Source organism: Drosophila rhopaloa, unplaced genomic scaffold (assembly GCF_018152115.1).
Source record: "Drosophila rhopaloa isolate 14029-0021.01 unplaced genomic scaffold, ASM1815211v1 contig_3, whole genome shotgun sequence".
Taxonomy (NCBI): Eukaryota; Metazoa; Arthropoda; class Insecta; order Diptera; family Drosophilidae; genus Drosophila; species Drosophila rhopaloa.
In genome coordinates this window covers 3,835,639-3,858,958 of record NW_025335123.1, presented here as the reverse complement: position 1 = coordinate 3,858,958, position 23,320 = coordinate 3,835,639, and the positions used below count along the sequence as shown (strand labels likewise).

The window sequence follows — 23,320 nt, the reverse complement described above, 5'->3', positions numbered from 1 at the left end:
TAAAACTAAAAAATTTTCTAATAAAATTTTTAAACAACTTTCAAATCTTCGATGCTAAACAAAAAAACAGAGATAAAGACCATTTACTTAAACAATACTCTTTGTATGGTGTGAAAATTTGAACCTAACGTTTCTATGGTATCCTACAGAATACAATATATCAGCTTGTTAAAAACCTGCATACCCTCTAAAAAGTATATAACACGATGATACAGTAAATGATTGGTTTACATTATCCTTATATTAGATAATAGTTATAATTGTTTATATATAGAGAAAGAATTGTATGTAAAATTAAAAAACTATTATATAATACAATGTATGTAGTTGAAAGAAATATTTAAAAATATAGCTTTCTATAGTGAGGTCTTTTGATAGAGCGTACAATGTATTAAAAGTCTGCAGACTGACGTTCAACTTTTAACTCTGGTCGTACAGTTTGATGTCTGAATTATCTATGCCTGGGTTTTCCAGTCTGTCTGTCTGGGTCAGGCCTCCCTCTGACCCCACTCCCCCTCTTTCCAGCAACCCAACCACCGGGCCAACTCGTTTGGCCTTCGTTGCTTTTGTTGTTTTTGCTGTTGTTTTTGCTTTTGGCCGTCGTCGCGTCATATTGCGTCGCTTTTGTCGTCGGCGTCATCTGCTGCCTATTGCGTAAAGGCAGACATATAGACACATAGACATATAGTCGCACAGACACCCCCGCAGACAAAAAGCCTAAGCAAAAACACACACACAATTTGCTACCAAACATACAGCCACACCTCGTCGGCAGAAACGCACACACACCCCCTTTTTGTTGGTTTTCGTAAAAAACGTGAAATCCAGTTTGATTCGAAAAATTTGAGTCTATATAGCCTAGTATTTAAAACCATATATATAGCAAAGATATTAAAATTTGCCTATTTAGTTTTAACAATAAATAAATGTTCAAAAGTATTGATTTGAAATGTTTTACTTATCATAATCAAATACTGATATGTGATTATAAATGTTATGTAAATCACAAACAAATTTATATTTCCCTCTTTGTGGATAGAACTTTATTCATTTTTTGAAAAATAACAAAGTTAGGACAATGCTAGTAACGTTATTCGGAAATTTATATTCTTTAAAAGGTTATAGAAATTTCAGGAGAAAATTTATTTGCAAATGTCATTTAAACCAAGAGGTTAAATTAAAAAAAAAATACACATGAATTGAAAAAAATGTAATCAAAAATATTGGTAGAATAGGAAATAAATAAAAAAAGTCCCATTTAATCGGCTCCTCTCTCTATTATAAATTTCTCTTTTTGTCCTCTCTCATTACGTTACGTTACTCGTCGCCGTGGTGAGTTTCGTTCGTTTTGGCACCTGCAGCAGCTGCAACATGTGGCTGCTAGTCAGAGGTGAAAAATCTCAGTTTCCTACGTTATGCGCCGCCTTACGTTACGTAACGCTGAGGAAAATGTTTTTTAAATAATTTAAAATCTTATTATACATTTACTAAATATGAGTCCTCTTCGTCCTCTTAAAATGAATAATTTTATTTTAGAATAAAAACAATTTAATTCATTTTATTATTTACTTTTTATTTAAAATTGGGTATCGCGTTTTTATTGTATAAAAATATGCTGCCAAAAATCAAATGTTAACGAATAAATAGGTCAGAAATATATAGAATTTTTAAGAGTAAGGACTACTTTTTCAAGTAAATTGGCGCAACATAATTTTTAGAAATTAAGATATATTTAAAACATTTATTTACCACAACAGGAATATGTAAAGCAGTTTTTTTTTTAAATGATATTACTGAGTACAATTATAATAAGTTTCTGGCCAGGATTGATTCCATTTAACGGCAATATTCAGACAAACTTGCCCACATATTGGGAAAACAATAAAATTGGATAAAGCTGCAATAAATTCGTTATGTTTAGATTCGAGGGGGTTTTTTGTTTCTCGGTTATGGTTGTTTTTTTTTCGGTTTCCATGCGAGCGTGTGCGTGAGTGTTGAAAGTTGAACGTTGCGTGCAACAGCAGCGATTGTTGTTGTTTCTGCTGCTGCCGCCGTCGATGTGCCACGCCCCCTTCGCTGACCCAAATTCACTTTTCGTGCCAGCCAAGCCAAGCCAAGCCAAACTAACCAAATCTTATCAATTCATCAATCATGCATGCAGTCATTAAACGCTCGCCTCGTTGAATACTCGTTGGTATTGTTGTTGGATTCGTTTGCTCTTGTTACCGCTGTTGTTGTTGTTGCTGTTGCTGTTGTTACCGCATCGCCAGTTAATTCGCCGCAACTCGCTCTCACTCTCTATCCTTCTTTCGCCGCAACATGCAGTTGTGGTTGAAATCATATTTAAATAAGGCTTTCAAATGAAAGTCTCGATAATAAGGTTTTGAAACTGCACTATTCATCAGGGTTATAAATGTATGCACTTATTTTATATGGATATCGATATATGCCACTTCACTTACATTATTTTCATCCCAAAATAAAGAAAATCTTTATTAAAGATGAAAAACATTTTTCAAAATATTTCGCGATCTCCTTTTTGTGATATTTATCGTTTAACAAAAAAAAAACTTATTGATCATATAACCGTAACTCCAATCTGGAAAATTAAATGTTAATAAATGTTCTATGGCTGATTATGCCTTTTTATATATTTATATATTATTTATATATTGTTTATCTTGCCAAGTTTAGATGTTTTGCTACCAATATTACATTTTGCTCAGTAAGTAATAAATAATTTTTATTAGGTATTTTTGATTTATTTATTTTTTTATGAGCATAAATGCTCAGTTCAAAATATGAAATACTTAATGGTGTATAAAAAAACGATTATAAATATAGGTGGATTTAACTTTAAATATTTTACTCTAATTGTTTGGAATTCATAAAATCCCTTCTTACCATTACATCGAAACCACTATTATTGCTGCAATTGTAGATTAACAATGATTTTAGGTTTTGTCTTTTTTCCTGATTTTTCTTTTGTGGTTTCAACCAACTATTTTTCGAAAAGATGCTTCTTTTTTCTTTTTCTGATGAAGCATAAAGTTAGGTAATTTAATGCTGCTGCGCGTACAAAATTCAAGGGGAGTCTGCGTCTAATCAATTGATCCCCAGCTGCTTACCTTTCTTTATCTTTCGCCTTCGTGTGGCCCACCTGTCGGTAAGGTATTTTCCCCCCTCGGCATAAAAACCCCATCCTCCCACTGTCCATTGCTCGATTTATGTTTCGGATCATGGTTTTATTCGTTTCTGTTGTGGCTTTAACGCTCTGCGTTGCTAGCCAAAACAAATGCATCGCCGTCTATATATAGGACCGACATTGATTAAATCTAAATATGTACAATGTACATACACACACGTGTAATTATACATGGTTTGGCTCATAGTTTGGTATATGACAGTCTGACTTGCTTCAGGGCCAAAAAAGCTGTTGTGGCAACTGTACTTTTTGCCGTGAAGGGAATGTTGAAATTATACCAAAAACGAGGACGGAAGCTAACTTCGGCAAGCCGAAGTTTTAATACCCTTGCAGACTTTGCCGAAATTGCTAAAACTGAAAAAGTAGCGAAAGGAATAAGGTATACATAAATAAACTAGATTTGCATCGTTTAATGTCAATTGCTTTTATACTGCAAAAATGTCATATAAAAATAGAAAAAAGGGATACTTTCGCAGCCTTTAACTATTTTTCCTACGGAAGCTATAAGAAATAGACGTCCGATCGGCAAGCGCTTTTACCCTAATCCAGATATGCGTAAATAAATAAGACTTTGAAAAATGTATGTCAATAGCTTATACACTGCGCGAAATATTCTAAAAAATATGAAATTTTGACCGATTTCACCGTATTGTTCCTATGGGAGCTATAGGATATAGACGTCCGATCAGCACGCGCTTTTACCTTGATGAAGGAATGCATAAAAAATACGATTTGAAAAAATGTACAGCAATAGCTTTTACACATCGCGAAATATTCTGAAAAACATCAAATTTGGACCGATTTTACCCTATTGTTCCTATGGGAGCTATAGGATATAGACGTCCGATCGTCACGCGCTTTTACCCTGATCAAGGTACGCATAAAAAAATAAGATTTGGAAAGATTTATGTCAATAGCTTTTACACTGCGCGAAATATCCTAAAAATCATTAAATTTTAACCGATTTTACCCTGTTGTTCCTATGGGAGCTATAGGATATAGACGTCCGATCGCCACGCGCTTTTACCCTGATCAAGGTATGCATAAAAAAATACGATTTGTAAAGATTAATGTCAATAGCTTTTACACTGCGCGAAATATCATAAATTCTTGCAAGATATATCCAATTGTTCCTATGGGAGCTATAGGATATAGACGTCCGATCGGGGCGATTTTCAAACTTGATCTGCGTACACATGTTTTAGGACGATTGTGAAAGTTTCAGATCGCTAGCTTTTAAACTGAGCTCGCAAACGGTATTGAAACAGACGGACAGACGGACAGACGGACAGACGGACAGACGGACATGGCTATATCGACTCCCCTATTGATCCTGATCAAGAATATATATACTTTATGGGGTCGGAAACGTCTCCTTCACTGCGTTACAAACTTCTGACCAAAATTATAATACCCTCTGCAAGGGTATAATTAAAGATACATCTGTAAAGTTGTCGTACTATTATACGTCTTTAGTTTTTATACCCTTGCAGAGGGTATTATAATTTTGGTCAAAAGTGTGCAACGCAGTGAAGGAGACATCTCCGACCCTATAAAGTATATATATTCTTGATCAGGATCACCTCCTGAGTTGATATAGCCATGTCCGTCTGTCCGTCTGTCTGTCCGTCTGTCTGTTTCTACGCGAACTAGTCTCTGTTTTAAGCTATCGAGTTCAAACTTTGCACACACCCTTCTTTCCTTTGCACGCAGTATATATGTCAGAACGGCCGGGATCGGCCGACTATATCCTATAGCTGCCATATAACTGATTGATCGGAAATGCCATAATTTTGGTGTTTGTAAAGTTAGGAAGCTGGAATTTCCTATGGGTTTTATATTTGGCCAATCAATCCGACCTACCAAATTTCATAAGGATCGGCCGACTATATCCTATAGCTGCCATATAACTGATTGATCGGATATGCCATAACTTTGGTGTTTGTAAAGTTAGGAAGCTGGGATTTTCTATGGCTTTTATATTTGGCCAATTAGTTCGACCTACCAAATTTCATAAGGATCGGCCGACTATATCCTATAGCTGCCATATAACTGATTGATCGGATATGCCATAACTTTGGTGTTTGTAAAGTTAGGAAGCTGGAATTTCCTATGGGTTTTATATTTGGCCAATCAATCCGACCTACCAAATTTCATAAGGATCGGCCGACTATATCCTATAGCTGCCATATAACTGATTGATCGGATATGCCATAACTTTGGTGTTTGTTAAGTTAGGAAGTTGGGATTTTCAATGGCTTTTATTTTTGGCCAATCAATCCGACCTATCAAATTTCATAAGGATCGGCCGACTATATCCTAAAGCTGCCATATAACTGAACGATCGGAAATGCCATAACTTTGGTGTTCTTAAAGTTAGGAAGTTGGGATATTTTATAAGTATTAAGAATGCATCATATGAATAATTTTGGAGAATATAATATCAAGAGTATTCTGCAAGGGTATATCAACTTCGGCTCCGCCCGAAGTTAGCTTTCCTTTCTTGTTTTAAAATTTAATTTGTATAATATTAATAGTGATTTGATTAACATTTTTTGATATATATAATGAAATAAGTGAAGAAATATATATATTTTTAAATCAAGAAACTGCAAACGCATAAACAATATATTGTTTCATATAGTTGTCGTTAAACATATTAAATAATAACTTATAAATTCTTATAAAAAATGCTATAAAAATTTGAAACTTATTACACAAGTAGTATAAGTTTTAAAACCAGTTTTTATTAGGTTATAATTTGTTCTGATATCAACGTATCTGATAATCAACTTAAAAAGTGGGGGTTGCGTAATTCTTGAAATCAAGACGCAACTGCTTGTAATATACAAATATTCCCCGAATGCCCTTTTCGCCCTTTTGTAATTCAGCGTGCGTTGCACATACGAATATGCAAATAATGGAAAAACAATTCTTGCGGCAGTTAATTCTCCAGCGAGACCCTCTCGATTTCGGTTTCTCATATTTATATTAACCAAGTAAACGGAATTAAACAAATAAGAAGCAGCTGTATGCTCGTTTGTTTATTCGTCAGTCTGTTGCCGTTTTGTTATGGCTGCTGCTACTGCTGTTTTTGTCTCACTTAACACCTGCGAAATGCAATGCCTAAAAATTACAAAAAAAAATGAAAGAAAGAAGAAAACAATTGAAATTCAGAAACTGAAAAGTGTCAAAAGCGTTTAACTTTTGACTTTGTTTCACTCCACCGGCAACAAAAAAAAAGCAGTAATTACAGAGAAAAAGTAAAAACAAAAATTAATTAAAATAAAACGAACAGAAAACAGAATAAAAAATGGAATGGAAATCAACTGGCCCCAATGTGACAAACCTGTAAAGTGCTTGAACTTTTAATTTTTTACCTGAACGCCTTAAAATTCTCGTTTAGCAAATTCTCGTTATGGTCAGGCCAGTCGACTAAAGCTTTTTGCCTTTTTATGCCATTTGTTTTTATTTTGTGCCCTCTAAAAATCCTTCTTAATGTCCTAAATCATCGATTTGTTTGTGTATATTATTGTTGCTCTTGAAACGTGTATATCGATTCCTTGAAAAAATTATCTTGAATGTCGCTAAAAATGAAATTACGCATTCAAGAGTGCTGACAGCAGCAAATCAACGCCTTAAAAATCCCCAACCCCTCTTTTGGAAATTGCATTTTTTTTTGAATCGGTAGAAACGCTCACGAAACGCTTTGGTTGATGAAAATAAAGAGAGAGCTGCCACAAAGCAAACAAATCAAATGCCAAATTAATTATATTATCCATTAAAATGCCGATATAATCCCAATTGTGTGTTTGTTTGTGTGACTGTACTGTTAAGTGGAGAATCGAGAGAAGCTAAAAACAACAACCATATTTAAAAAACGCTCGGCGCACGCCTTTTGTTGGTTGTTGGATCGACTTGAAATTCGTTGTCACTGTTTTATCTACTTCTCCTTCTTTTACTCAACTTCTCTTTTGTATTTTTGTAATTTTCTTTTCCCTCATTTTTAGCTGGCCTTTTTATTATAAGTCTGTTCAGCTATTTTGGGCTTATTGAGTATTTTCTTCTTAGCCAAATACCGTTTATTGATTTAATACTACACTTACACTGTTCTAACTTTTATCTATTTTCGCTTTCTTGCAGGGAACTACAGGATGGCTCGCTCAGAGATCACAACTTAATGGACGGGTCCAAGATAATTTTGATACCAAACGTGGAAACTGGTTTATTGGTAAGTCAAACACATCCAATAAATCAAAAACGTAAATTACAAAGTGATTTTAATAAAGTTTATAATTTAATATACGCAATAAGCCTATTAGGTTAAAACAATTAAATTCAATAAGTTAATAATTTTGATAGATATTTACATATATTTGAGGAATATATAATAAATACAATTAATAATGTGGTTTTTAGGTTTTTAATCAACAATAGTTAGTAATTGTTAAATTATTACCAAACAGGCAAAGCTTTTACTGGATATAGAATCATTGCAATCTAAGTTTCAACCAAATATCAGGCATCAAATTTTAAAAAATCAAGCTGTAACCCTGACCCCGTTTTAAAGCCTAATTTAAAGCCGCTTTCGAATAAACTCTCTTTTATACCAAAAACCTTTTTTAATTTGAAGTGAAAAATGAATATGGGACGATTAGATATTATTTACCTGTGGAATTTTAATCATTTCGCCCCAACCTGTGATGACTGTGACTAATTCGACTAATTCCGTTTCTCATTCGGATTCTGCTGATTATTGTTCATCGTTTTCTTGTAGCGACTGGCCCGTCATTTGTCGTTGCCAAAGTTGTTTGACATTAATGAATTTAAATTTATTTACATATTTATTTTATTACACACATTTTTCGATTGCTCCGGCTAACTGGTTTAGCCTACTTCGATTGCCTTTCACGAGGGTGTTAACTTGGGGGGTCATTCTGAGGTTTTTTTTTTTTTTTTTTTTGTCAAGTTGTTACTTGAAAACATTTTTTGAAGGATAGAACTTCGTATTTTATATAATTTGTGTTATGGGAGTGTGTAATAATGTACCTTTGCAACAAGCACGATTGTCTTTATATTGCCCTTAATTTATGCCACAGACAGTATTTTTAACGAATATCGAAATGGAGGGAAACGAAACCTTTTTAGCTGAGTGGAGTTGGAGTTGACGATCGCTTGACGATTGGCATGACAATCATTACGTTTCTTTCTCCAAATTTTGCAGAAGTTCGTAGCTCTCTATCTTTGCTCCTTCTTTTGGTCATTGTCTTTACCTTTTGAAGGTTTTTTTTGGACAATGTACAGTGCGTGTTTTAAATGAGAAAGTTTAGACCAATTTTAATTTATACGCCATCGCAATCTAAAGGTCAAGTTTGCATTTGCATGCGCGGCTGCCTGGCAACAAATTGGATATTCGACGTGCAAGCTTATTAAATTAACAAAGGGAATGGGCTTACCCTGCTCCCATCTACACTACTGGTCAGAAAAATAGGTGTGATACATTTTCTATTTAACAATTGCAGTTAAATTTATATTAATATTTATATGTATTTTTTGAACTTAAGGATTTGCAAGATCATTACAATTATTAAAATTAGGAAGCTTGCTACATGTTTATATCAATTTTATAAAGATTTATGGAATAGGATAATAGCTTATTCGGTTTTTTATTTAATATGTTTTCTCTATTGCTCTTCTTTCTCTATTTATTATTTTTATTGTGTCACGCTCTTTTTACGCTTTTCCGTTTGATTTACTGTTTACCGTTTGAATTATGAGGCGGAATTTTGTAGCTGGTTCAGGTAACACCACTCTCAACTTGGCTCTCAGTATTACCAATCTCTTTGTTTACAAATCCCGCGCGTGACACCGCTGGAGACATTGCAACATGGAGCCGCAGCAACAAGTTGCTTGTCCGACAACTATTTGCAACATTGTCAATGGGCCCATTCAGCAAAATACACTAATAAATTGATTGGTTCACTCGTACATTACCTATACAGGCTAGGATTCTGTTAATTGAATAGATGTAAATTTAAAATTATTATTAAATTGGCAATGTTTATCGTTTTTTAGTTAACTAATTATATACAAATAATTTTATTTTCTTTATAATTATTTAACTAAGATTTACTTCCTTATCTTAGCTAATGCTTTAATGATTTTTCGCTTTACTTGCTTTGGGGTGACCCCGATTCGCCAGGTGAGGCAATTAGCAGTCTCACCTGAATCTGGCAACAGTGCCACATAACGTTTATCAATATTGGCCAAGCCCCTCCCCCCTCCATCTCTGTCTCCTCATCCATTTCCATCTCTTGTCTGCACTGCAAGTCTATTATTTTTTCTTATTTAATAACATTTTTGCACTTTGTGTCGTCTTGCTGTTTTTCCTCTTCTTTTGCATTGTCTCAATTGGTTTTCACATGAAATTGGTTCAAGTTGCGCATATGAAAGGTAAGAAAAATGACGACGATAAAGAGAAAACATGCAAACTTGTTAAAGTCTCGTCTCAAATTTTGTCACTTTGGTGCGAGAAAAAACAAAAACAAATTAAAGTTACAAGGGGTTGACATCTTACATGATGCTGGTACAATATAGGTTAAGAAAGGCAGACATTGTAAATATTTTTCTATCAAGAGAATACGGAGAATTATTTATCTAATTTTTCCTACCAGCAATAAAACAAAGGGAAACTATCTTCTTTTTTTTTTTTGCCAAAAGTTACTAGGTTTTTTGGGTCCTTCATTTTCTCAAAAAAAAGAAATAAACCCAACTCACATCGTACAGTTTTTATTTCTGAGTACGCTTAAAATGTTTTTAAAATCCACTTTTTTATGTGCTCCGTATATGTATGCACGTAATTTGGTTACTTTGACGGACATTTGTTAGCCATATTTATTGCATTTCGTATTGCATTCAAAACACACACGTACATATATAAAAAGTTCATGCAATTTTTTTGTGATGTGAACAAAGAAATATTTTGGCGTGCTCGAGAAATCCATAAAAATTCCAAAAAGACGAGCACAAAACACAACAGCTAAATTTACATATACTTATATTCAAACATTCGTCCATATAAGCATGCGTACGTATTGCAGACACTTAATACTTAAACATCAAACATAAAGAGCAATAGATTCATAACTATAATTATTGTACAAATGGATTGAAAATTGTTCTTTTTTATTTGATAAAAGTTTGACTGTTTTAAATAGAAATTTCGTCTTAAAATGGTTGTCAGATTTGTGATATTATCCTATAAAAATTGATTGTAAAATAAAAAAAATGTGTGTAAATAAATAAATACATTTTTATGAATACAATTATTATTATATAACTTTAAAACATTATAAGTAAATTAAATAGAAGAAATTCTTCCAAGAAAGCTGAAATAAAAATTCAAGTTTTCTTCTTCTTGAGTTCTTTGTCTCTCGTTTAAAAAAGTCAATAAAAAAATGCTGATTAAAATTTATTTACAAAACGAAATGAAATTGCAATGTACGAGAAAAAAATGTTTAAATAGCCAATTAACAATTTGCGTCTCTTATGCATTTCAACTTTTTCGGTTGTTTTGTTAATTTTATTAAAATTTTTATTTTTGGAAATTGCTATTGTTGCTTGTCGTGCAAATTTACGAAATAAATGACAGGCAGAGGGATGGAGAAAGAGCAATTAGAGGGGATCGGTCTGCCAATTGCCACAACTCCAGAAAGGTGTGAGGTCTGAACACTGTGGGAAAAAGAAACGCTGTATTAGAAATTGAATTGTACATTAAATAATAATGCAGGCTTACGTTTTCACTTTCGCAAGTGTTCGAAATTGATTGAGATTAACCTCGATAGTGTGTTTAATTTAAAATTAATGAAATGTTGCTCTAAATTTATCTGCTGAAAAGAGAGTTTGCGAAAAGGGGGAGTTTTTAATGTCGTTTTTCTTGATGCCGATTATTTCTCAGTCTGGATTCATTTTTTTCCCTGTGAAGGAGTTTTGTGCTTTATTATGTGCCAGAGGTGCGCCTGGAGCATTGTCTTCCCCTTCAATCCCCCTTGCGTTTGCTGTCCAGAGTCTATATCTTTCTGTTCTCTGAGTCACGATGCTTCAGTACTTTTTTTTCTGCCACCTCATGCCATTGCCTCCTCCTAATTAGCAACACAGAGTGTAGAGTAGCCGAAAGCAAAAGCAGGCAAAATAAACCGAAACATTGCAATTCGGTGGCGACTGCTTGTCAACCTGGACAGGTGTTGGACCTCCTGACTTCTGCCCACCGAATCTCACCCTCCTTTTCGCCCACTCGGTTAAATGTGTGTTAACAAGTGACAGGTTGATTTGATGGAGACATCTCTGGATTTATTGACACCACTGACTGAATGGCTGAGTGAGTGAGTGAGTGAGTAAGCGGCAAGGTGACCGATCTTTCGCTTATGGGTCACGACAAATATCAACTTTTTTGGTACCCCGCCTCAGCAGCAAAGGCAAATCATTTGCAAATTAATTTGGATCAACAAATTTCTGCCCCGCTGCATGCAGCCTAAATATATATAGTCATTTGTCTGCCACGACATTTGCATATTGCTCCCATTTTATCTTGACACATTTCAACGCAGACAGCCAAAAATTGTAGGCAAAAAAAAAAAAGAAAGGAAGAGAATTATTTCCACTGCTATTAGCAGTAATAATATTCTGTAAAGTTTATTATAGCAATGGGTGGTGTGTTGGGGTTTTAGCTGAGAAAAGAAAAGAATATATGTATATACATTGGCAACAATCGGAATGAGTGGGCTTGACGACACTTTCGATTTTCTAGTGTTACCCGTCTGGGATTCAGATGTTTTCACAATTTGAAAATGAAAATTTAAAAGGAAATATTATTAGAATTTTTCTGTGTAAGAATAAAAATGTATAAAAGTAATAACAAATGTATAATAAATATTTTAAGATTATATTTGTAAAATATTTACAAAGCAAACATTTGAAAAATTCATTTAAATTTAAACTTTATAATGATAGATTTATGTGACTAAATTCTATAAGAAAGTGGACCTTAAAGGCCAACCATCTAAAAATATAAATTACATTTTCAATGCTCCTTGAGATATCCTGGAGGAATGGTAAAGCACCTTGCAAGCTGTTTTCCGACATTTCAATCATAATCCCCGCGGACTTTTTTTTCGATTTATTATTCTTTGTATGCTTTCTACCCCCTGGGGCCACCTTTTGTGGTTTTTGTCATTATTTTCGATTTTGTTGCCAGAGACATATCAACGGCAAACTCGAGTCATCTGCAGAAAATGCACTGAGGAAAAATAGTTAACAAGTATACAAAATGACAAATTTAGAAAGAAAATAAGTCCTTTTGTTCTTGATAATTTTTAATTATTTTTATAGTCATGTTATTATTTATTTCTTGGTTTAAGAATAAATGTAAAGAAAGATCGCTGGTGACAACAATTAGATTGTTAATTATTTAAATATTCATATTTAATATAATAGACCTACTGTTCGTTTACGTGCATTTTACTATTAATTTGCATTAAATATCAAGAAACATCAATAACGATAGAGCTACGAAAGTATTTTGTTAAGACTTATATTATTTCGAGGAATAGAATAAAATATAGTTTAGAGCTGATTTAAAAAAAATGTGTCATTTTTTGTTCCTTATATAGAATTGGACTTGCAGCACTGACAACTGACAATCAAGTGGGTGGGCGTTGTCAGACGCACCATATACCATATACCATACTCCCTGCAACATGCACCATGCACCATGCACCATGACCGATTGTGACAGAGAAGGAGAAATCAGAGGGGATTCCCCGCCCCACAGAAAACCACCCACCAAAGCGACTCCTCTCGAGTGGTTTCGTTTCGTTTCGATTCGTTTTATTATTTATGTCGCTTAAATGATGCGCTGGCGTTTTCCTGTCAAATTAATTGCTTTTGCTTTTTTTCGGGTCCGGGACTTCTTTGGCATTCTTTTTTTTTTTATTGGTTTATTTCTGTTGGTCAGTGAAGGCTGCATAGATTTATGAAAATGATTTTAATTGCAAGTCGTCGCATAACAACGAAGCAAGAGACAAAAGCGAATTAACAGACAAAGGGCGAGCGATGATAACACTGTGGAGGATCGAGGATGATGATGATGCTATGGTGATGGTGATGGTGATGCTGATGGTGATGGTCAGATGATGGGGACGACAAGCAGAAGAAGCAGGCAGACGTGGCAGACAAAGCAACAAAGATGGAACCACGCAACGCGCGCTCATAAAAAGCCAAAAAATGATATGGATATATATCAGATATAGCGCCCACCACAGCCAAAATGATGACAACAATATGAACTGGCTGGGTTGCATGGGTGTGACCAATCGAATTTATGCGTCCTTTGTATGTTTGGCCAAAAAAGAAAAACAGAAAATAAAGAAACAAAACGCAACGGAACGAAAAATGGCTAAGGAAATGCCCAAGAATGAGCAACAGATGCCAAAGAAGCCGAAGCCATGGGGACAGGTTATTAACCAGTTCTATTCGTCTTTGTCTGGGGAACTTTAAACGAACCATCGCCCATCCCCGTCTATCTGTTTTTCTTCAATGAATTCGGAGAACTTATCTCGAAACTCACTTGACTACGGAATGTGCAGAGTGCTATCGGGAATGTTGTGGATGCCTCATTGTCGAGACCTTCTTTTTATCAGAGTTCTTATAGAGATCTTTATTTAGAGTGTGCCATCATCGTGCACTTTTTCATTTTCTGCAATATCTCATTTTTTTAGTTGCACTATTTAATCACTCTTGCGGTGAATCCTAAAAAGCAACCTTTTCAAAAATTTATCAACACTTTGATCATACTTTTAATTATAAATTTCTTGTATACGTTTATTTTTGAATGTCAAACCTTCTTGGTCATTACCTGAATTTAAATCTTCATTAATTAGTGCTGTCATCGAATCGGAATTAACTTCAGCAACCTGTGCTTCAATATCAATATCTCGGTGTCAGACAGCTTTATCATCTGCTTCGCTCCAAACATCTTCATCATCGGTCGTCGTCCATTAAGATTACTTTCTCGTCTTTCGTCATCGCAGTTATTATCTACTTGAACATCGCGATGTGTCAACAAGTGGTGCATTCTTGTTCATAACTTAACGGAGTGAACGGAAATGCAAGAACTTACTTGGCTTTACTCACTTGATTTCCGTGAATCCGGTTTATCGTAGGCCTTAACAGTGCTGTAAAATATGGAACGGAAGTGGCAGATCTACTTAAATATCTTTATAAAAATCATCGATGACTGTGAGGTATCATTGAGATTCCAAACTCCGATAAAGATTCAAATTCCGATCTCAATTCGCATTCTGTTTATAACATTCCCCTGATTAACCGAAAGTAATTTACCTTTTCCTCCACCTATAGAGATTTTTTATTTATATGTGCATATTAATTTATATTTATCATTTCTGTGGAATCTATTGGCAATTCCAGAGTTGCTTTTTGCCATTTACAAATTGTTATTATTAGTTTCGCTTTAATTGCCGTTGGGCATGAGTAATAATTGGCAAAGGAAATCACCTGCTGCTGTTGTTGTTTTGCGGATTTCTTTATTGCAATTTGCTCTAATCAAACTAAGTAAATATTTACACTGGCGCCTCAAGCTGTTTACAGCCCGACTTCGATATGATTAACGATTAAAAAACAAAAAGGAGAAGAGTTTTGACCTGTGCTTCTCTAGAAAACGTTTATTTATTTCTAAAATTAATAATAACAAAAATATCAAATAACTATCTTCTTACAAGTCCTAAATACATAATTGACGTCCCGAATTTTTTTTCTCTTTATTTGAATTTATAATATACGAATATAAATATAATAGGCAGCCAAAACATTTTTTCGGACATTTTTTTTTTTTTTTCGTTTTGAGTCAATACCTGAATGTGCATGAAAGTTTCCCATCATTAAGCAGATTCGGGGAAGCCCCTTTCGCGAGACAAATAGGAAGCAGAGCTTTAATTCCACTTATTCAAGTCCCAGCAAATAACACACTCTTGTAAAAAAAAATGTGTGTAAGGAAAACTATTGCATTTGCCTTGCGATAGCTCAATTTTAAAGCCTCACAAATTGGCAAGTCATAAAACGGGTTACGTGGTCAAGTCCAGTGTCGGCAAAACTGTCACCGCCCGCAAGTTTTTTGTTTCTCTATTTTCTTTTTTTTTTTTTTTAACTGCTGCTGCAGTTGACGGAGCCCGTTCAGATAATGGAGGCAAACAGGGCGTCATCGCTGGCGCCGGTCTTTGTCTTTGTCCCGCCTGGCACTATAAAACAAAAAGGCCCAACAAAAAAAAAAAAAAAAAGAATACGCCAACTAATATACCAACAAGTGGTCTTATCAAAAAGCGCTAGGCGGCATCGCGCAGTTTGGCCAATTTAATTTGTTACACATTGTGAAGTGCTGCTTCTTGGGCAAAGGGGGGAGTGGCGGTGGGTGGGTGGTGTGTGGTGTGTGGGGAGCGGTCCGGTCCACCACTCGCATGCGAAACTTCCATGGAAAACGCTACGCAATAAAAATAATTTCATGGTCAGCAAACAAACAAACACACACACACGCACGTTTGCAAAGATAGCCGGCGCAAAACTAACGCAAAAAATTGCTTTGTCCCCAAAATGTACAAATATTTTTTTCTTTGTAGTACGCACTTGGGTTTTTTTCAAGTGCGCGTCGCCTCGCCCCGATAAAAGATGACGGAGTTACAAAAGTTATGCAAAATTGATTTTTTTATTACTTAAATATGCCTAGAACATTCAAATCAATGTGATCGATACTTAAGAATAGACTTTGAAAGTTTCGTCCCTTTCCTTTTTTAGCCTAATGTGAACTATAACTAAAAGTTTAGATACGATTTAAATTGTAAGCATATACTCAAGATAATTAAAGCTACTTGTTATATGAACCCACTCTATCTATTAATTAATTAAAGAGGTATTGCAAATATTGTCCATAAAACTAGAGACTTCATTTTGTGAAAGTTCGTGTAAGAAAAGTTTAACAGTGAGCTTAAAACAAATAAAACTGTATTTCGCTATCAGATTGTCATCGAACTGAACAACAATTGCTTTAATGCTTTAATATGTTGACCAATATTGGTATTATATTATATTAAAATTCGAGAAAATTTGTAGAAACCCGTTAGCTAATTCCAGAAATATTTAAAGTTTTTAAAATTTCAACTTATTTTACCGCAGCAAAATATTTGGAAAACTAAATCTTCTGCATTTTGTGTGTGAACGGAATGTAGGGCTTCGACTATGATGTATTAGTTACTTGAGTGGTAAGCCACGAAACCGGTTGACCAAAAAACGTTTTCCCTGACAGCCAAATAAATACAAAAAAGAGAGTCAATTTGCACAAAGTTAATAAATTACAGCATTGACTGCCTTTGTTGCGCTTGTTGTTATTGTTATTGCTACTGCTGTTGCTGCTGTTGTTGTTGCTGTTTTTTTTGGTGTTGCTCTTGGGTTAAATTTTAAAATTTCGATTTCGCTGTGACTGTTGGCTTGCTGATGACGTAAGCTGCGTGCGACGTCAGTTGACCTTGGTACACTTAACAGCAGCAACATCAGCCATGAGTAACAACAACGTCAACAAATAGGCTCGACTCCAAGTCGCTTTTTTTTTTTTTTTTTTTTTTTTGACTGCCTCCATTTCTTTTACATTTTAGGTTTTTGGTTGCTAGGCCGAGCTTTTCATATATCTTTTTGGGAGGGTAACTTCACAAGGTTGCATAAGGTCCACGGTGCGTCAAATGGCAAAGGGAAAGTAGGCAGCGTCATCATGATCCGCTCATCATCATTATCGTCTTGGTGTGGTATCCATCCGCAGTTCAGTTCGGTTGAGTTGAGTTGAGTTGAGGCTGAAATTGAAGCGAGCTTTTGTCGCCGACTTCATTTGAATATTATTGGGTCACTGTGTCAGAGCAGAGTCAATAAAAATTAAAACATGAACCCCGCTTCCGCCCCGCTTTCGCATGCTGTTACTCACTTGCTGGCAGCAAACAGTTTGTGTCAAAAATATAGCAATTTAAAAAGGGCAATTGCAGCATGATTGGATGAAACGATATAATTTAAAAACTCGATCCCAAGTTAAGTCGACAAAAGAAGAACAAAATTATTCAACTTAAAAAATTGTTTTGCACTTTAGCTGGCAAATTATTAATTCTTTTACTATTCATATTATAGCAAAATATGTAAATGAACTCATAATATTATAAAATTTACATTTTTTGGAATCGCATTCAATTTATGTTACTACACACAAAACAACTCGAAACAAATCACACTACTAATTTGTTGACCGCAATTGTACGTGCATATGCAATGGAAATGATTAATTAACCCAGACCCAGACCTCTAAAAACAAAAAAATCAAACTTCAAACCGAGTCGCAGTATATGCTTATATATTGCCTTTTGTTTGCTGCTCTTAATTTTGTACAATTACTTTTCGTTTCACTTGTTCTATATCGGTTTAGAAGTTTATTCTTGGAAAAACTTTTTTTAAACCCTTTATTTTCCCTCTGTGACGCAACTTGAGGCGTTGACTTTAACGCCTGGGTTTTTGCAAATATTTGAACGGAACACAAAGGCGTCGTCGCATTGAATCACGTAGAGTAACAACAACGCCAGAAATAATACGTTCTGAAAAGGGGTTCGTAAATAGTTGGTCTAGGTCGATAGGAGGAGGCAATGCCGAGCTCAATTCATCCGGTTGGAATGCGGTATTTCTTTATGTAACTCTGATAAATCGGGGGACACTTCTTTATGTCTCAACTAAACTAAAATAATTGTAAACTAAGCGTTACAATTAGGCTTAGATTAAATATGGATTTAAAAGTAAAATAGCAAAATTATAGGGCAGCTGAACTTTCATAACTCAACTTTGGAACTTAAGGTCTCTGTGAGTCGAACTAGATTTATTGGCATAAGAAAGTTTAAATAAATGAAATGAAGTCTCCTTTATTAATTTTTTTTTGGTTTTATTGGTAACAGATGGATGCTTATATTATAAATGTTCGTCTGTAATAATTATATACATACATATATATATTTGAATAAATATTAAACGTTTATTTGAAAAGATATGGCAAATAAATTAATTGAATTGTAAAACAGAGAGTGAAAGTTAAAAATTAGAGTACTTTAATAAGGCAAAAAATGGCTTGTACCAAAATTAAGTTCCTCCAAAGTAAGTCCAACTCTAACCCCACTATTCTTCCTTTCGTTTTGCAGGCTCAGCGTCCGGAGAACACGGTTATGCAAGCGCTGGAATCACTTAACGACTCGCAGGTTAATGACTTTCTTAGTGGCAAGACTCCGCTCAATTTGAGCATGCGCCTCGGCGATCACATGATGCTCATCCAGCTGCAACTGAGCACGGTTAATCCGGCGGGCGGTGGTGCCACAGTGGCCCCAGCCGCCGGTGGTGGTGCTAGTGGATCCGCCACCACCACCGCCGCCGCCGCCACGACTTCCTCGGCCACAGCGATGCCAGCTGGCACTGGCTGCTCCGCCGCCTCCTCCTCCTCTTCGTCGGCGGTGCTGGCGGTGGGAGGAGGTGGCAGCACTGGAGGCGGTGGCCCCACCACCTCCGCATCCTCATCGTCCTCGACATCGATGTCGATGTCTTCGTCGTCGTCGTCTTCATCCCGAACCCGCTCCTCTGGCCAGCGAGCCAGTGGACGAATCGGACATGGCCACGTGCACAGCCACCAGCATCCGAGCTTGCACGCTGCCAACTGGCATGGCCATGGTCACGGCCACAGTCACGGACATGGACACGGCCATGGACACGGCCATGGACATGGGCATGGACATGGCCACCATCACCATCATCACCATCACCACCATCATCATCACAGCGCCTCTGCGGTGGCTGCGGGCAGCGGTGGTGGGATGTCCTCGCTGCGCAAGATGTACGGCGATTTACCCAGCTCCTCCGGGGCATCTGGCGCTGGGGCAGGATCTGGCACAGGCCAGGCCCAGAGTTCGTCCCCGCTCAACGGAAGCGATCTCACCAAGCTGCTGATCAAGGGCGGCATACAGAATATCGTGAAGAGCTTCGCGGCCGCCACAGCTCGTCCTGTGGCCAACGGTGGCTCCGGGTCGAGTCCGGGCAAACCTGTGCTGGAGCAGTCGCCCATCAAGTCGCTGTCGAATCTCGTCTCCAGTCCCATCAAGATGACGGCCATCAAAAACATTCCCCTGCCCACAACGGCTGCCGTCAGTTCCAATTCCAGTTCCAGTTCGAGTTGCAGCTGCAGCTCCTCCAGCACCTCCAGTTCATCTTCGTCCTCTTCCAGTGGAGCCTGCACCGCCGGCGGCTGCCAGCAGGATCCCATAGCCGCCAAGTTGACCTCGTGTCTGTGCACACGCCTGCCCACGCCGCCGGTGCCTCAGCCGGTGGCTTCTCTGGTGGCTCCCACTCCCCTGGCCAGATCCGGATCCAGCGGCTCACCCGGCAAGTGCCCGGAGTCCAGCTGCGGCGGGGCGAATGCCGGATTCGCCGCACGTTCGACTGCTTCGGGTGCAGGCGTCACCTCTTCGGGCAACTCGATGCTACACAAGACGGGCAACAACCGCATCACCAGGACCAAGCACCGTCACTACCACGGACATGGCCACAGCAGTCACGGACACGGACACGGACATGGCCACAGTAGCAGCAGCCACTTTTACCATCACGCCTGCGCCGGCGGTAACCAGTCTTCGGTTAACGCAGCCGCCTTTGCCGCAACCTCGTCTTCGTCCTCCTCGTCTTCCTCGTCCTCTTCATCTTCTTCCTCCTCCTCATCGTCCTCCTCCTCCTCCTCTTCGTCGCGTCGCAAGCTGGAGCAGGCCATGGCAGCAGGGGCAGCAGGATCAGCAGCCACAACAACAACGGCAGCGGCATCGGCAACGGCCACTGCAACGGCCACGGTGGCACTGCCAGCCAGCACCGGCGCTACAACCACCACCGCGGAGGCCACTGATGACTCCCTGCTGGGTGTGTCGGATACCAGGACCCTCGCCGAGGCCTCGCGAAATCTCACCCAGACATTGCGCAAACTCTCCAAGGAGGTGTTCACCAACAAGATCGATCTATCCGGCGCCGGCGTCGTGAGCAGCAGCCGCAGCTCCAGCAGTGGGGCAGCCTCGGCCGGAGCGGCCGGCGGCGAGGAAGCACCGCGCAAGAGCGGATCGGGTGCCGTTATCGAGTCAATGAAGAACCACGGCAAGGGCATCTTCTCGGGCACCTTTTCGGGCACCTTGAATCCGGCGCTGCAGGACCGCTATGGCCGTCCGAAGCGCGACATCTCAACCGTGATCCACATTCTCAACGATCTGCTGAGTGCCACACCGCAATACGGACGTGGTGCCCGCATCAGCTTCGAGGCCCCGACCACTGGATCCGTTTCGGGCTCCAGTTCGGGATCTGGCGGCAGTGGATCCTCCTCGACGACGGCCTCCAGTAGCGGGATGCATCACGGATCGCGCAGCAAAATGGTAAGTGTGGTCAACCAATTTATCTGTTATTTCAACGTACTTACAACCCATCATCTTTGCAGTACTCATCAAAGCATCACAACTGCGCCAAGTGCAACAGTCGCGCTCAACAGCAGCAGTCGGCGACTATGACCAGCGGAAGCGGTGGCAGCTGCTCCTTCCGCGACTGCCCAAGCTACCACTCCTCTACTAGCGCCTCCAAGGCGACCGGCGGCAGCTCCAAGTCATCGTCGCATAGCTGCTGCCAGGCTGAGGCGCCCAGTTCCCTGGCCAGTCAGTCCAACGGATGCGGCTGTCGCTACCGCCGTGATGAGGGAAAGGGACAGGGAGAGCGAGAGCGCGAGCACACTTGCCAAAAGTGCACCGTGGAGCTGGCCAACATGAAGACCCGCTCGAAGATGGACCAGCTGCGCCTGGTGATGCAGCAACACAAGCAGAAGCGGGAGGCGCGCAAGCTGAAGAGCGGTCCTTACGCCACGCCGGCCACCGCCTCGTCGGCCGATAGCCTCTCCTCGGCCGCCGCCAATGGAACAGCTGCTGTTTCGATGGGCGCGGCCGCCCAGTACAGTGCCGTGAGCGCCCTGGTGGCCACGCCCCTGCAACCAGCCGCTGTGCCCGTCCAGGCGTCGAAGGCAGCGCCCGCAAACAACAACATCACCAGCAGCAGCAATACCAATGCCAACAGCAACACTTCGACGGCACCCGCAACAGCATCATCGGCAGCCGCAGCAACAGCAACAGCAGCACCACCCAGCGAAGTGTCGCCCAACCACATTGTGGAAGAGGTGGATACGGCTGCCTAAGGGCAGCAGCACCATCAGCCAGAGCCACCACCAGCCCCGCTGACCTTATCCTATTTTGTAGCATTTACTAGTTTACGCAGCAGCAACAAAGAAAGAAGATGAGAGATGAGATGATGAAAATCAAGATGAAGATGAAGATGCAGGAGCAGTAGAATCAGATGGGCAAACAAAAGAAACTAGAACCACAACTAAAGCTTATATTAATCTAGAGTTAGTGCATAACAACACCAATTCTTATGTTCGAACACCCGCTCCTTTGAGTTTCCCACCTCCACAACGTGGCGAAAGGAGAGTGGGAATGGAAGGGAGCGCCCGGAAGGTCGATAAGCTGTTAAATTAATTTTAAGACCCTCACACACCCACTTCAGTCCAAGTCGACACACTTTGGAGCACACATGGAGTGAATGAATCAGCTTCTGGAGGCGAAATCCTTTAATGTTTTGTAAATTAAATTTAGTGAAATTTTTTTGTGGGCATCCCAGGCGCAAACGCAAGATCAAGCAATTAAGAACTTGGATCGCAAACGACCAGCAAAAGCAGCGGCTAATATAAAAAGAAAAACAAAAAAATCGAAAAAGGAAAATTGTAATAATGGAAATGATTAATATAGAATTAAATGTAAAACGGATACACAGACTATGCTGAACGAATTGTAAGCCAAAGCGGTGGCAAATTTTGGTAAAACTAAAACAGAATTTAGATTTACTTTTAGACACACCAAATCTAAAAAACACACAATCACACACACACACCTGGCTTTGGCAGCTTTATGTTATGTTTAACTTTAACCTTAACCGACGGCAGGACAGAAAGAAAACACTGCACTTGCTAATGCAAATGCAAATAATGCGACTGCGATGTGGCGCTTTAACCTAATTTGCCTTAATAGAAAATCGTTTTTCACCTATTTTTTTTTGTATACTTTATCACCAAGAATGTGTTTTGAAACGCGCCGGGAAATGAGGACGAGCGACGAATTGAATTTTGTTCACCTACACCTATACTATTGAATTAGTTAGTAAGACTATGTTTTCTATTCATTTTACAATTATCATTACACGTATAATTACCGATTACCGAGTGGATTAGTTAAGTTGCGCAGCAGAAGCGTCTTAAGAAGCAGCAAGTAACGCTAACTTAGCTGTAGATTTATAATTTAAACACAAGCAATTACTTTTTTTTGTCCTACACTTACTATCATCCAATTCAAATAATGCAATTAGTTCTAGGCGAGTTTAACTTTTGAGTTGGTTTGATTTGTCTTTGCCTTGTGTGCACCACAACTACTTGATTTCAATAAATGTTTAGTAAATGGTTTAGTTAACTAATTTCCTTTGTTCTTTATTTTCGTTGGATTTTTGGTTTCTTTATTATTTTCAGCTTATTTTCGGGCTGCATCTTGTGCAATACACCTAGACAAAAACACACGAGTACTTTGATTTGATTGACTCTTTTCGAAATGATGTGCCAATTGCAAATACAAATACATGTGCATACATATATGTGAAGACCTAGTAAGAATTGTAAATTATATATATTTATATATATATATATATATATATATATCCTCCTCACACACACACACTCGACACGCGAGGAGTATCGAACTAAGTGAAACTTTTTATCAAAGAAAACCCCAACTTGACACACATATAAAGGCATCAAGAAATGTGTTTATAAGACGTAATTATTAAGGGCTAAGTAAAAGTTATGTGCAATTTATACAAATTCCGTTTAAGTTTCTATAGTTTCGCTCCTATACCCCTAATTATCTATAT

At 38.3% G+C, this 23,320-nt stretch overlaps 1 protein-coding gene across 1 annotated transcript in view; it reads left to right on the top strand.

The window, feature by feature from the left end:
* LOC108038463 (midnolin homolog) overlaps positions 1–22,870 on the top strand; it is a 37,819-nt gene extending 14,949 nt beyond the window's left edge. The window contains exons 2-4 of the mRNA XM_044461414.1: positions 7,349–7,436; positions 18,487–20,739; positions 20,802–22,870. Of these exons, the coding sequence (XP_044317349.1) occupies positions 7,349–7,436; positions 18,487–20,739; positions 20,802–21,542 (3,082 nt within the window). The 3' untranslated portion in view covers positions 21,543–22,870. The remainder of the gene's footprint in view (positions 1–7,348; positions 7,437–18,486; positions 20,740–20,801) is intronic.
* The last annotated feature ends 450 nt before the right edge of the window (positions 22,871–23,320 follow it).